General features: G+C 43.1%; 1 protein-coding gene across 1 annotated transcript in view; it reads left to right on the forward strand.

Annotated features, from left to right (window-relative positions):
* Positions 1–15,518, forward strand: part of DNAH9 (dynein axonemal heavy chain 9) — a 301,371-nt gene that overhangs the window by 75,699 nt on the left and 210,154 nt on the right. Inside the window, 5 exon segments of the mRNA XM_007455019.1 lie at positions 1,910–2,780; positions 5,262–5,392; positions 5,701–5,827; positions 13,549–13,701; positions 14,860–14,985. Coding sequence (XP_007455081.1) covers positions 1,910–2,780; positions 5,262–5,392; positions 5,701–5,827; positions 13,549–13,701; positions 14,860–14,985 — 1,408 coding nt within the window.

Here is a 15,518-nt window from a genome sequence, read left to right on the forward strand (position 1 = left end):
TCCTGCTGACCCACTTGCCACGAAGATGTTACATTTCTTTCCTTCTAGTTGTTTGTCTACTGCTCTCATAGAAGAGAAAGCTACTTGCCTATGTAGACAGAGGGCCCTCTTCAACTCTTGAGAACTCCAACCCATTCTGAAACACTTGGGGACTGGACAACAGTGAAGACACACGGTGATATTCAGTCTCATTCTCTTAAGATGAAAATACGCAACCAGGGCACGTGAGCCAAAACTATTTAGATGGAACAAGCGGGAATCAAACATAGCAAGCATCACAGTTAATCTGACACTAATTTAATGGTATGCGTAACTGTTATTGTGTTGCATGGTAATTAGTCTTAACTGGCAAGCAGTTCAGGTAAATGACTTTAATTAGGATTACTTTCCATCCGTCAAGTCAAATATTTCCAGAGACAACTGAGAGGAGAGACAGTTCAAGAAAAGGAGTTTGTATGTCATCTTCTTCCTTTTTCCCTCCCCTCTGTACCCCACCAAGCAACACACGCACACACACACACACACACACACACACACACACACACCACACACACACACACACACACACACACACGGGATCAGAGGAAATGGCCAATTCTCTAATCACTCCTTTCCTCTCACCTTTCCCTTTATGTTGGACCCCGTGATACCCTATGCTGATTTTAGAGAAAGATGGTATTCACACTTAAGTCACGGTATCCCTGCTATCTAGCCTTCCATGCACACAGAAACAAGAAGATCTGAGACTGGTGATGGGAAGAAAGGATAAAGGGAGGCTGGGGGAGGAAAATGAGAGGCTCCTTGAACATTGTTCTGGGTGCTCCTGACCCATGTGGGTCCCTGCGCACGTGCAGCTCTTATGTTGGAGGAGAGGCTCTGCTGGGAACGCAGGTTGGAGGGGCCGCAGGGTAAAGGAGGCTCACGGCCATGAGGACCAGGAGGAACGGTGGGGCCAGTGAGCACCCACCGGGGAGAAGAGGGGGAGGAAACGTGGGCTCGAGCTGTAAAGCGCGATGGAGTGCTTATACGCGTGCGGCGCAGAGCCAGAGGCTGCCGCGCAATGCAGGAGGAGATCCAGGGCGGCTTGAAGGAGGTACTTCGGAGATGTGGGGCCTGACGGGAGGCCTGCAGCGCGGGAAAGCCAAGCAGTGCAGGCCCGCGGTGAGGGCTTTGTGCGCACACTGCAAGGTCCCTATCAGTGGTTCTCACATCTGGAGACACTGTTTCCTGAAGGTGATGCAGGCTGTTAGCATGAGCCTCACCACAGAGAGGACACCGACCTGGCACATCGGAATCACCTGGGGAATTTGAAAAATGCTGTTGCCTGGGTCCTGCCCCCAAAGATTCTGATTGAATGAGACCAGGGAGCAGCCTGATCATGGAGATCATTTAAAGCTTCCAGGAGGCTCTAACATGCAGCCAAGACTGAGAGCCACTGCCCTAGAGGGAGCAATGCCAGAGTAGGTCAGGATTGGTCTCTGTCACTTACAGACCACCCACCACAAGTAGCTCCTGGCGGGAGCTTTGCCTGTACAGCCTCTGCAGTAACAGGACAATGCTCTTTTGTGTCAAGTGGGCTGGACGCCAGCAAGTGGAAGCAGAGTCTAAAGGGGGCTTGAACAAAGGAGTATTTCGCACTGCACCTGGGTGGGGGAGGTGGGGAGTATTTTTATTACCCTCTCAGATGTGAAGAACAGATCCAGACATGGTGTTCCTCTGAATCGCCAACTGGTTATGTTCATCCCACTCCAACCTACCCCGATGTCTTTTCTTCCCAGGCTTTGGTGAAAGTCCCTGCCCTTTGCTAAAATACTAAGGATTTAAGGATTCGAGCTGTCATTACTCTGGTGATTCTAGGAGATGGCTCTTGTGTGCTCTACTTATAAAGGGAAAACATTGTGTTTTGTAGGTTTGATAGCACTGACCCTCATCAGATGCTGGATGCCAGGCACATGGAGACCCAGCAGATGGAATCCACCATGGACTCCATTTCTGAGTCTGCTAGCTTCTTTGAGGTCACCATCCCTGACTATAAGCAACTGAGGCAGTGCAGGAAGGAGGCGTGCCAGCTGAAGGAGCTCTGGGACACAATTGGGATGGTGACCGCCAGCATCCATGCCTGGGAGACCACCACGTGGATGGATATCAACGTGGAGGCCATGGACTTGGAGTGCAAATGGTTTGCCAGGCACATCCGGAACCTCGACAAGGAGGTCAGGGCCTGGGATGCCTTCACAGGCCTGGAAAGCACCATTTTGAACACCCTGACCTCCCTGAGGGCTGTGGCCGAACTGCAGAACCCGGCCATGCGGGAGCAGCACTGGAGGCAGCTGATGCAGGCCACGGGCGTGACCTTCACCATGGATGAGGGCACCACCCTGGCACACCTCCTACAGCTTCAGCTCCACCACTTTGAGGACGAGGTCCGGGGCATTGTAGACAGAGCTGTGAAAGAGATGGGCATGGAGAAGGTCTTGAAGGAGCTGCAGACCACCTGGGTCCGCATGGAATTCCAGTTCGAGCCCCACCCGCAGACCTACGTGCCTCTGCTGCGGTCCGACGAGGACCTCATCGAGGTTCTGGAGGATAACCAAGTCCAGCTTCAGAACCTGATGACATCCAGGTACATTACCTTCTTCCTGGAGGAAGTATCGGGCTGGCAGAAGAAGCTGTCCACTGCTGACACCGTCATCTCCCTCTGGTTTGATGTGCAGCGCACATGGTCTCATCTAGAAAGTATATTCATCAGATCTGAAGATATCCGGGCTCAGCTGCCCCAGGTACCTGCTGTGGAAATCCTGCTCCCTCTGTTCCCATCCCTGAGCCAAGGGACGATCCCCCAGTTCCTGTATCCTCTAGACCTTTCCTTCTCTGTCTCCCTGCCTTGGCTTCACCCAGGGGTACCTCCAATAAACATTGACCTTCCAAGCCACCAAAAGTCAGGCAGAGGAAAAGAGAGAAAGTGAAATGTATGCCAGCGAGTTTGTTCCTAATGTGTAGGAAAAAGAAAGGAGAACCTGGTTTTAAAAACAAAACCAAAAAAAGTGTACAGGAGAAAGGAGGTCAAAAATATGAGCTGCTCTTGGGGTGCTCCACACATAATTACAATGCGGGTATTGATTGGAAGTGAGCGTCGTTTCCAGGCAAACTCAAGTTCCTTCTCTGCAGCGAGCTGTTCTGTAAAACTCGGGCCTGTGCCAGCAGGCTAAATACCAGTCTTCAGCTAAATACTAAATGAGGAATTTCTCTAAATACGCATTCTTCTCATTACTACCGTTCCTGTAGTTGCTTGCCCCTTGTAATTTGTCCTAATTAATGTGCATTAATGTACCTCCCCCCGCCAGTGGACTCTAATTCATTTAAAAAGAGATTTTCCAGACTTCTGTGTCCCTCAGCACAGCAGCACAGCAAGTTCTCTGCTTACAAATTAGTTTGATTCCAAAATGTCATATGTTGTCCAGACCTTGTTTCAGAGCTAAAGCATTCCATCAAAACATATTTTCCCAGCTCATCCCACAAATGCATATTTAGTGTAATAATGCAGATTAAAGATTGTACATTTGCAATGAAAAATGACAGAAAATAATCCTGCTATAGCTATTGTCATTAAGCAAAATTGAATAAGCCAGATTTTATTAATCTCCAACGCTGATGATTGAAGAAGGGCAGGTTTAATGAGAAGGGGGTGTAGGTGGAGACTTTTGTACACATTTTAAAGGAGACATTTGAGAACTTTCAATCCAACATAATAAAGAATTCATATCCTTAAATTCTCAGGTTTGTGTGTAAAACACATAAATACATTTATTTTCTTTGTATTAACAATATGGTAACAAAGACAACTCTGAAATGTAATAAATCAGTCATCATCTTACACCCTACCTAGTAAATATTTTCACTCATTATGAATATTTCCCAACTTTTTTTCACATATATACATCTTTTTACACAACTGCTCTCAGTGTAATTACAATTTTCTATTCGGCTCTTTTCATTTGAACATTTATGTCAGATATTTCCGATACTTCTATAACCTTGACACTTTTTCGTTTTTAATTGGCATAAGATATCTCACTGAGGAATCGTAATTTACTTCACCTCACCCTCTTGTTTTTAAATCTTCTTGGGAGAGAGGCCCAGATCACAGAGGTCCCAGCAGACTGGAGCCAGTGGCCCGGGTTTGAGTTGCAGGACCTTAAGGAAGTTACTTAAGCTCTCAGTGTCTTGGTTTTCTCATCTGTAAATTGGGACTAATACTAGTCCCTACTTCAAGAAGTTAAAGTAGCACACACAGCACATACCATTATGATTGTTGTTATGTAATAATAGCCACACAAGCTCTCATCAGGTGCCAGGTGTTGGCCTAAAGTGCTTTGCATTTATTATTGTCTCAGTCATTTCAACAACACTGTGAGGGTGTGTGCGTTTGGGGGGAATGATAATATCTAACTAACTTTGACATCATAGTAGCACATTTGCTGTGGGAACACTTACTTTGGTTATATAAACTTTTGCTTGGACCCAGAAAGAACATTGGATCCACCATCTCCCTGACAGGAATTATGTATTTTATGCCAACAGTTCTCAAAGTGTGGTCTGGTGACCCCTGGGGGTGGTCCCTGAGACCTTTCCAGGGGATCCTCAAGGTCAAAATTATCTTTACATTAATACTGATGGTATTTGCCTTTTTAACTCATTCTTCCATGAGCGTACAGTGGAGTTTTCCAGAGGCTACATGATGTGGTATCACAACAGACTGAATGCAGAAGCAGAGAAGAGAATCTGGCCATCTTCTAAGTTAGACATTAAAGATATTTGCCAAAAAAAGAAAAAAAAACGTGAAATGATGCCACTTTTTCTCTAAGTTATATTGTTTTGGAGAATATAATTATTTTGGATAAAAATATGTTATTATGTTAACATAATGGGCTTATTATCGTTATTTTTTAAATGAATTGATAAATATTTTTTAGAAGTTCTCAACTTTAGCTTCTAATATAGAATATACATTGATAGATATAATATTACCTACATAAACAAAAGCTCTTTCCACTCCTCAGTAATTTTTACAGACATAAAGGGACTTCAAGACCAAAATGTTTGCAGACCACTGTTTCAGACTAAAGGCATTTCCTCCTTTGAGACTAATCTCTGTATGAGACAACTAGGAGCAGTTTTCAAAAGCAGACTTAGTATATGAAGGTAGCTTCTTAAAGTTGAGGGGGGTGGTAGTTAATTTTTTTCCACATTTTTATTTGCAGGATTCTAAAAGATTTGAAGGCATCGATATTGACTTTAAAGAGTTAGCTTATGATGTTCACAAAACTCCAAACGTAGTGGAAGCCACCAACAAATCAGGTCTTTATGAAAAGTTGGAAGATATTCAGAGCAGGTGATGGTCGGTTTGCAGCCCCTTTTGTAGTGTGTTTCCTTTCCCCACTCTGTCTCTGAGATCCTTACCTTATTTAACTGCCCGAGTGAGAGAGTATGTCTGGTTGTGTACCTTGATTTGCCTGTGTGGTCGGGTAATATGGGGTATTATTAGAGGTGTTTATTGTGATGTTTGCAAATACCCATACGTGTTCCATGCATACATGATTTCTGCGTGTAATCCATAGGTCGCACTTGTTTTCATTTAGGTAACATCTATGTGCCTATGGATCTAGGCAAACCTAAGTAGGAAATTCTTTGTGCCCACAGACTGTACCTGTGTGAGAAGGCCCTGGCGGAGTACCTGGACACCAAAAGGCTTGCCTTCCCTAGGTTTTACTTTCTCTCCTCTTCGGACCTGTTAGACATCCTTTCCAACAGCACAGCCCCACAACAGGTAAGCTGGGGAAGTGCCTGTAGAAACATTCAGAAGGACCAGGATGCTCCACCAGGAGAGTTTCAGATTCCCCGTTACACCCCCTTAGGCAGTGTATGTATTTCAGACCTGTGTTGCCAGCCTCATCGTAACTAACCTCAGAGCTTTCTTCATTTCCACCATTACTGCTTCCCAGGATGCCCACTCTCCAGCCCATCAGTGGCTTTTTGTTTTTTTTAACAGCTTTATTGGAGTATAATTGCTTTACATTGTTGTGTTAGTTGCTGCTGTATAACCAGGTGAATAAGCTATACATATACAAATATCCCCATATCCCCTCCCTCTTGCGTCTCCCTCCCACCCTCCCTATCCCACCCCTCTCAGTGGTCACAAATTACCGAGCTGATCTCCCTGTGCTATGTGGCTGCTTCCCACTAGCTGTCTGTTTTACATTTGACAGTGTATATATGCCTATGCCACTCTCTCACTTCATCCCAGCTTACCATTCCCCCTCCCTGTGTACTCAAGTCCATTCTCTACGTCTGCGTCTTTATTCCTGTCTAGCCCCTAGGTTCTTCAGAACCTTTTATTTTTTTTTTAAATTCCACATATATGCATTAATATACGATATTTGTTTGTCTCTTTCTGACTTACTTCACTCTATATGACAGACTCTGGGTTCATCCACCTCACTACAAATAACTCAGTTTCGTTAATTTTTATGACTGAGTAGTATTCCATTGTATATATGTGCCACATCTTCTTTATCCATTCATCTACTGATGGACACTTAGGTTGCTTCCATGTCCTGCCTATTGTAAATAGAGCTGCAATGAACATTGTGGTACATGACTCTTTTTGAATTATGGTTTTCTCAGGGTATACACCCAGTAGTGGGATTGCTGGGTCATATAGTAGTTCTATTTTTAGTTTTTTAAGGAACCTCCATACTGTTCTCCATAGTGGCTGTATCAATTTACATTCCCACCAACAGTGCAAGAGGGTTCCCTTTTCTCTACACCCTCTCCAGCATTTATTGTTCATAGATTTTTTGATGATGACCATTCTGACCAGTGTGAGGTGATACCTCATTGTAATTTTGATTTGCATTTCTCTAATGATTAGTGATGTTGAGCATCCTTTCATGTGTTTGTTGGCAATCTGTATTATCTTTTTTGGAGAAATGTCTATTTAGGTCTTCTGCCCATTTTTGGATTGGGTTATTTTTTTGGTATTGAGCTGTATGAGCTGCTTATATATTTTGGAGATTAATCCTTTGTCAGTTGCTTCATTGGCAAATAGTTTCTCCCATTCTGAAGCTTGTCTTTTCGTCTTGTTTATGGTTTCCATAGCTGTGCAAAAGCTTTTAAGTTTCATTAGGTCCCATTTGTTTATCTTGTTTTTATTTCCCTTTCTCTAGGAGGTGGGTCAAAAAGGATCTTGCTGTGATTTATGTCACAGAGGGTTCTGCCTATGTTTTCCTCTAAGAGTTTGATAGTGTCTGGCCTTACATTTAGGTCTTTAATCCATTTTGAGTTTATTTTTCTGTATGGTGTTAGGGAGTGTTCTCATTTCATTCTTTTACATGTAGCTGTCCAGTTTTCCCAGCACCACTTACTGAAGAGGCTGTCTTTTCTCCATTGTATATCCTTGCCTCCTTTATCAAAGATAAGGTGACCATATGTGCGTAGGTTTATCTCTGGGCTTGCTATACTGTTCCATTGACCTATATTTCTGTTTTTGTGCCGCTACCATACTGTCTTGATTACTGTAGCTTTGTAGTATAGTCTGAAGTCAGAGAGCCTGATTCCTCCAGCTCCATTTTACTTTCTCAAGATTGCTTTGGGTATTTGGGGTCTTTTGTGTTTCCATACAGATTGTGAAATTTTTTGTTCTAGTTCTGTGAAAAATGCCATTGGTAATTTGATAGGGATTACATTGAATCTGTAGATTGCTTTGGGTAGTATAGTCATTTTCACAATGTTGATTCTTCCAATCCAAGAACATGGTCTGTTTCTCCATCTGTTTGTATCATTTTAATTTCTTTCATCAGTCTCTTATAGTTTTCTGCATACAGGTTTTTTGTCTCCTTAGGTAGGTTTATTCCTAGGTATTTTATTCTTTTTGCTGCAGTGGTAAATGAGAGTGTTTTCTTAATTTCTGTTCCAGATATTTAATCATTAGTGTATAGGAGTGCAAGAGATTTCTGTGCATTAATTTTGTATCCTGCTACTTTACCAAATTCATTGATTAGCTCTAGTAGTTTTCTGGTAGCATCTTTAGGATTCTCTATGTATAGTATCATGTCATCTGCAAACAGTGACAATTTTACTCCTTCTTTTCTGATTTGGATTCCTTTTCTTCTCTGATTGCTGTGGCTAAAACTTCCAAAACTATGTTGAATAATAGTAGTGAGAGTGGACAGCCTTGTCTTGTTCCTGATCTTAGAGGAAATGGTTTCAGTTTTTCACCATTGAGAATGATGTTGGCTGTGGATTTTGTCATATATGGCCTTTATTATATTGAGGTAGGTTCCCTCTATGCCTACTTTCTGGAGTATTTTTATCATAAATGGGTGTTGAATTTTGTCAAAAGCTTCTTCTGCATCTATTGAGATGATCATTTGGTTTTTATCCTTCAATTTGTTAATATGGTGTATTACATTGATTGATTTGCGTTTATTGAAGAATCCTTGCATTCCTGGGATAAACCCCACTTGACCATGGTGTATGATCCTTTAATGTGCTGCTGGATTCTGTTTGCTAGTATTTTGTTGAGGAGTTTTGCATCTATGTTCATCAGTGATATTGGCCTGTACTTTTCTTTCTTTGTAACATCCTTGTCTGGTTTTGGTATCAGGGTGATGGTGGCCTCGTAGAATGGGTTTGGGAGTGCTCCTCCCTCTGCTATATTTTGGAAGAGTTTGAGAAGGATAGATGTTAGCTGTTCTCTAAATGTTTGATAGAATTCTCCTGTGAAGCCATCTGGTCTTGGGCTTTTGTTTGTTGGAAGATTTTTAATCCCAGTTTCAATTTCAGTGCTTGTGATTGCTCTGTTTATATTTTCTATGTCTTCCTGGTTCATTCTCCAAAAGTTGTGCTTTTCTAAGAATTTGTCCATTTCTTCCAGGTTGTCCATTTTATTGGTATATAGTTCCTTGTAGTCATCTCTCATGATCCTTTGTATTTGTGCAGAGTCAGTTGTTACTTCTCCTTTTTCATTTCTAATTCTGTTGATTGGAGTCTTCTCCCTTTTCTTCTTGATGGGTCTGGCTAATGGTTTATCAATTCTTTTTATCTTCTCAAAGAACCAGCTTTTAGGTTTATTGATCTTTGCTGTCATTTCCTTCATTTCTTTTTCATTTATTTCTGATCTGATCTTTATGATTTCTTTCCTTCTGCTAACTATTTTTTTTTTTTTTTTTTTTTGCGGTACACGGGCCTCTCACTGTTGTGGCCTCTCCCGTTGCAGAGCACAGGCTCCGGACACGCAGGCTCAGTGGCCATGGCTCACGGGCCCAGCCGCTCTGTGGCATGTGGGATCTTCCCGGACCGGGGCACGAACCTGTGTCCCCTGCATCGGCAGGCGGGCTCTCAACCACTGCACCACCAGGGAAGCCCCCTTCTGCTAACTTTGGGGTCTTTTTGTCCTTCTTTCTCTAATTACTTTAGGTCTAAGGTTAGGTTGTTTATTTGAGATTTCTCTTGTTTCTTCAGGTAGGATTGTATTGCTATAAACTTCCCTCTTAGAACTGCTTTTGCTGCATCCCATAGGTGTTGGGCCATCGTGTTTTCATGGTCATTTCCTTCTAGGTATTTTTTGATTTCCTCTTTGATTTCTTCAGTGATCTCTTGGTTATTTAGTAGTGTATTGTTTAGCCTCCATGTGTTTGTATTTTTTACAGTTTTTTTTCTGTAATTGCTATCAGTCTCATAGCGTTGTGTTCGGAAAAGATACTTGATACGATTTCAATTTTCTTAAATTTACCAAGGCTTGATTTGTGACCCAAGATATGATCTGTCCTGGAGAATATTCCGTGAGCACTTGAGAAGAAAGTGTATTCTGTTGTTTTTGGAGTGGGATGTCCTGTAAATATCAATTAAGTCCATCTTGTTTAATGAATCATTTAAAGCTTATGTTTCCGTATTTATTTTCATTTTGGATGATCAGTCCATTTGTGAAAGTGGGGTGTTAAAGTCCCCTACTATTATTATGTTACTGTCGATTTCCCCTTTTATGGCTGTTAGCATTTGCCTTATGTATTGAGGTGCTCCTATGTTGGATGCATAAACATTTACTATTTTTATATCTTCTTCTTAGATTGATCCCTTGATCATTATGTAGTGTCCTTCTTTGTCTCTTCTACTAGTCTTTATTTTAAAGTCATTGTGTCTGATGTGAGAATTGCTACTCCGGCTTTCTTTTGATTTCCATTTTAATGGAATATCTTTTTCCATCCCCTCACTTTCAGTCTGTATGTGTCCCTAGATCTGAAGTGGGTCTCTTGTAGACAGCATATATATGGGTCTTGTTTTTGTATCCATTCAGCAAGTCTATGTCTTTTGGTTGGAGCATTTAATTCATTCACATTTAAGATAATTATCGATATGTATGTTCCTTTTACCATTTTCTTACTTGTTTTGGGTTTGTTATTGTAGATCTTTTCCTTCTCTTGTGTTGCCTGCCTAGAGAAGTTCCTTTAGCATTTGTTGTAAAGCTGGTTTTGTGGTGCTGAATTCTCTAGCTTTTGCTTGTCTGTAAAGTTTTTCATTTCTCTGTCAAACCTGAATGAGATCCCTGCTGGGTAAAGTAATCTTGGTTGTAGGTTTTTCCCTTTCATCACTTTAAATATGTCCTGCCACTCCCTTCTGGCTTGCAGAGTTTCTGCTGAAAGATCAGCTGTTAACCTTATGGGGATTCCCTTGTATGTTATTTGTTGCTTTTCCCTTGCTGTTTTTAATATTTTTTCTTTGTATTTAATTTTTGATAGTTTGATTAATATGTGTCTTGGCATGTTTCTTCTTGGATTGTTCTGGTATGGGACTCTCTGCATTTCCTGGACTTGATTGACTATTTCCTTTCCAATCTTAAGGAAGTTTTCAACTGTAATCTCTTCAAATATTTTCTCAAACCCTTTCTTTTTCTCTTCTTCTGGGACCCCAATAATTCGAATGTTGGTGAGTTTAATGTTGTCCCAGAGGTCTCTGAGACTGTCCTCAATTCTTTTCATTCTTTTTTCTTTATTCTGCTCTGTGGTAGTTATTTCCACTATTTTATCTTCCAGGTCACTTAGCCGCTCTTCTGCCTCAGTTATTCTGCTATTGATTCCTTCTAGAGAATTTTTAATTTCATTTATTATGTTGTTCATCGTTGTTTGTTTGCGCTTTAGTTCTTCTAGGTCCTTGTTATACATTTCTTGTATTTTCTCCATTCTATTTCCAAGATTTTGGATCATCTTTACTATCATTACTCTGAATTCTTTTTCAGCTAGACTGCCTATTTCCTCTTCATTTGTTTGGTCTGGTGGGTTTTTACCTTGCTCCTTCATCTGCTGCATATTTCTCTGTCTTCTCATTTTGCTTAACTTACTGTGTTTGGGGTCTCCCTTTGGCAGGCTGCAGGTTCATAGTTCCTGCTGTCTTTGGTGTCTGCCCCCAGTGCCTAAGGTTGGTTCTGTGGGTTGTGTAGGATTTCTGGTAGAGGGGACTGGTGCCTGTGTTCTGGTGGATGAAACTGTATCTTGTCTTTCTGGTGGGCAGGACACCGTCTGGTCGTGTGTTTTGGAGTGTCTGTGAACTTATTATGATTTTAGGCAGCCTCTCTGCTAATGGGTGGGATTGTGTTACTGTCTTGCTAGTTGTTTGACATGGGGTGTCCAGCACTGGTGCTTGCTGGTCGTTGAGTCGAGCTGGGTCTTGGTGTTGAGACAGAGATCTCTGGGAGAGTTCTCGCCGATTGATATTACATGGCTCTGGGAGGTCTCTGGTGGTCCAATGTCCTGAATTCGGCTCTCCCACCTCAGAGGTTCAGGCCTGCCACCTGGCTGGAGCACCAAGACCCTGTCAGCCACATGGTCAGGCATAAGCAAGGCAAGGGAGATCCTGGGCGAGGGGTCCCACCGGGTCATGTAGACTCCTGGACTCTCTGATGTCCTTTTATTTCTTTGCACTTAGTCTAGTTTCACTTGCTCGTAGGGAGCCGCGTGAAAAGGCCTCTCAGCTGCTCCTTTAGACCAGAGTTCCCAAACTTTAGGCTTGATTTGTTTATTTAATTCGAGTGTCCATCCTTGACTCTGTTCCCATATGGAATGGATCTTGATCTTATATATCCTTTTCTTAATCCTCCTTGGAAACAGTGAAAAGAGAGTAATGTATCACTTCATTTCCAGGAGAGTTCACTGTCGAAAATCAGCAGTTCACACATCAGAAATCTCACCTTGCCACAACCGTTGTGCATTTACCACAGAGTCCCATCAGCGGCGTTTACTCTCCAGAGCTGGAGAGGCTTTGAGGATGGCAAAATGGAAGGGGCTAAGCCTTTCAAGAGAATGCCTTTGATGTGCTTCTGAAGAGAGATGCAGTAAATAGTGGTCAAAAGTAATAGCTAAGATTTCCATGGAAAGATAAGATTGGGAGTTGTGTTAATGAGACATTGGGGTGGTTTATGTGAGTGTATATGAGGAACCCAAAATTTGGGGTTCTAGCCCTTGATTCTAGGCACTAATTAGCCATCTAGTCTTGGGTATATCACTTCTTCGTGACAAATCTGACTCATATGTAAAATAGAAGCCTACTGTGTTACAATCTTTTAAAATATTAAAGTACCTATCTTTGTCTGTCTGACTTATCTCACATGGTATTATACCCTCCAGGTCCATCCATGTTCTTGCAAATGGCAAGATTTCATTCTTCTTTATGGCTGAGTAATGTTACATTGTAGATGTATACCACATCTTCTTTATCCATTCATCTGTTTTTATTTATATGTGGAATCTAAAAAACAAAACAAATGAACAAATATATAACAAACTAAAAACAGTCTCACAGATACAAGGAACAAACTAGTGGTTGACAGAGGAGGGAGGGGGTAGCGGGGTGGGTGAAATAGATGAAGGGGATGAAGAGGTACAAAATACCAGTTACAGAATAAATAATTCACAGGGGTATAATGTACACCACAGGGAATATAGTCAGTAATATTAAAATAACTTTGTATGGTGCATTATCCATAAACATATGGAATCACTATGTTGTACATCTGAAACTGATACAATATTATAAGTCAACTGTATGTCAATAAACAAGAAAAATGAAGTAAAGTATATACATACATACGTGTGTGTGTGTGTGTGTGTGTATGTTTGTGTGTGTGTATCCTAATGGATACCCTGTTGGCGTTTTGAGCTGTAGACAGTGGTTCTCCACCTTGAAAGTGCATCAGAATCGCCCAGAAGGCTTATTAAATACTGCCTCCTAGACCCCGTCCCCGGAGCCTCGGACTCGCAGGTCTGGCTGGGGCTGGAGAATTTGCGTTTCCAATGATTTCTTCCCAAGTGTTGCTGCTGGTCTGAGGACCACACTTTGAGAACCACTGCTAGAGAACAGAGAGTCTGAGTCTCAGAATGATGAGACCCAACACTCTAGTGGTTGTCACATGGTTGTCACATGGTAGCCCTCTAAGCAGTACTAATAAGTAACTTCCCAGACATGCTCTCCACTCTGTTGGCATGGTTTCCTTCATAGGTTCAACGACACCTTTCCAAACTCTTTGACAATATGACCAAGATGCAGTTCCAGCTGGACGCCAGTGAGAAACCTACCGAGATCAGTCTTGGCATGTACAGCAAGGAAGAAGAGTATGTGGCCTTCAGCGAGCCCTGTGACTGCAGTGGGCAGGTAACGTATGCCTTTCTCTCTCAAGTGTCTGCATTCAGGCATCAGCCTTTGTGACCTTGGGCCGGAATTGCTGTCAGTGCCCTGGGACTGCCAGTTCCCTTGACTTGAACCAATGTTGGAGCAGCTTCTAGTGCCCACTTTCCTCTCTCTGGGAAGGACACATGTCAATATCCATATATCTTCCTTAACCAAAGACCTGTGCAGAGAGGAATAAAATGCACATAAACAATTACCTGAGTCAAAGAGAGAAGCATTTTAAAATGATTAGCAGCACCAGGAGACTTTAACATGACAAGCCCTGGAGCACCCCACAGGGGAATGTAGGACACTGACACCTTCCCCGGGAGAACATGCCCTTTGAAATCAACCATATTCCTGAGCGATCACTTCTCTGTACAATACACCTCTCACAGCTCTACCCTGTGGAGAGTCCACCACCGCCCTTCTCCAGAAACTACCACCTCCAAATCTCCCAGGTACAATTCAAGAAACCCAAAACATGAGACCATTCTCTCCTTAAACCTCCTTCCATCTTTCACCATCACCGCTAAAGGATAAGCGCTACTTTGTTCACTATCCTAAATGATCCAACAAAGCATTGTCCCTGGGGTTCTAATCCAGTCCAGAGTAACACCTGGGGAAAAGATCTTTTCAGAGTTCCACCTTCATCCACATGTGTCTTGGAGAGCAATTCTCGTACTTGAAAATAGTCACACATTCTCAGTTTTATGAAAGGGACCTTGGGGTTTGATTCACACCTTGGCTGTTCTTTTTGTAGACCCAGAAAGCATTTAGTTGGAAAATATAATCCTGGCCTTTGGCTTCATACTCAGCGTGGACAAGGTCATGAGAATCCACTGACTTATTTACACCCAGCTCAACCCAGATTAAGATTTCCTCATGAGAACTCTGGGCGGCAGCCCCACATCCCCTGAACCTACTCCTCCGCCCAGTGGGCTCCAGTGGGCATATCCCCCCTGTTGTTAATTGAGCCCCGTCCTGCGTTACACAAACGAACTGTCTCCCTGTGCCTTCTGGCGGCTGTTTGGGGTTGCCCATCGTGCCTGGGCTCATTTTCTTCACTCCCTCAGGCTGAGTGAAGTGTATCACTGAGCACATCTTAGGAACCCAGCGTCTAACCCCGAGTTCTTCTTCCAGGTAGAAATATGGCTGAACCATGTGCTTGCTCACATGAAGGCCACCGTGAGGCACGAGATGACAGAAGGCATAACTGCCTATGAAGAGAAGCCGAGGGAGCAGTGGCTCTTTGACTATCCAGCTCAGGTATTCTCCGAAGCGGGACCTCTGTGGGCCCCCATCCTCTGCTTGCTCTCTTCCTCGATGACCTCCATCAGCCTCCTGGGGCTGCCAGACTCACTTATGCTTCAGGGTCAGGAGAGGCTGGTCTGGAAGGGGTCAGCAGGAGGGACCAGGGGAACTGTCAGCCGTGACGCAGTCCAACCCCTATCTTGGAGAATTAAGGGTCGTCCATTTTTACTCCATTGGCTACAGTAGGGAGAAAACATAAGCAGTTCAGCTCACTGAGCCAGCCCACTTTGTGTGTGCCAAGCTGTTTGCTGAGTGCAGGAGACACCAGCCAGAGGCATGACAATGTAACCCTGCCCGGCTGGGGCTTACAGACTGGCGTGGAAGTCAGTCACCTACAAGTGGGACCTGGTGTGACAATAAAGGAGGCTCAGGGTCCTCTGGGAGCCTGTAGCTGGTTAGCGGGGTCTGGGGATCACCCTCCTGAGGATATGATGCCTAAGCTGAGGTTTGAAACACGTGAAAGATGGAGGGAAAGACCCAGGAAACAT

Source organism: Lipotes vexillifer, unplaced genomic scaffold, assembly GCF_000442215.2.
Source record: "Lipotes vexillifer unplaced genomic scaffold, Lipotes_vexillifer_v1.1 scaffold1233, whole genome shotgun sequence".
Lineage (NCBI taxonomy): Eukaryota > Metazoa > Chordata > Mammalia > Artiodactyla > Lipotidae > Lipotes > Lipotes vexillifer.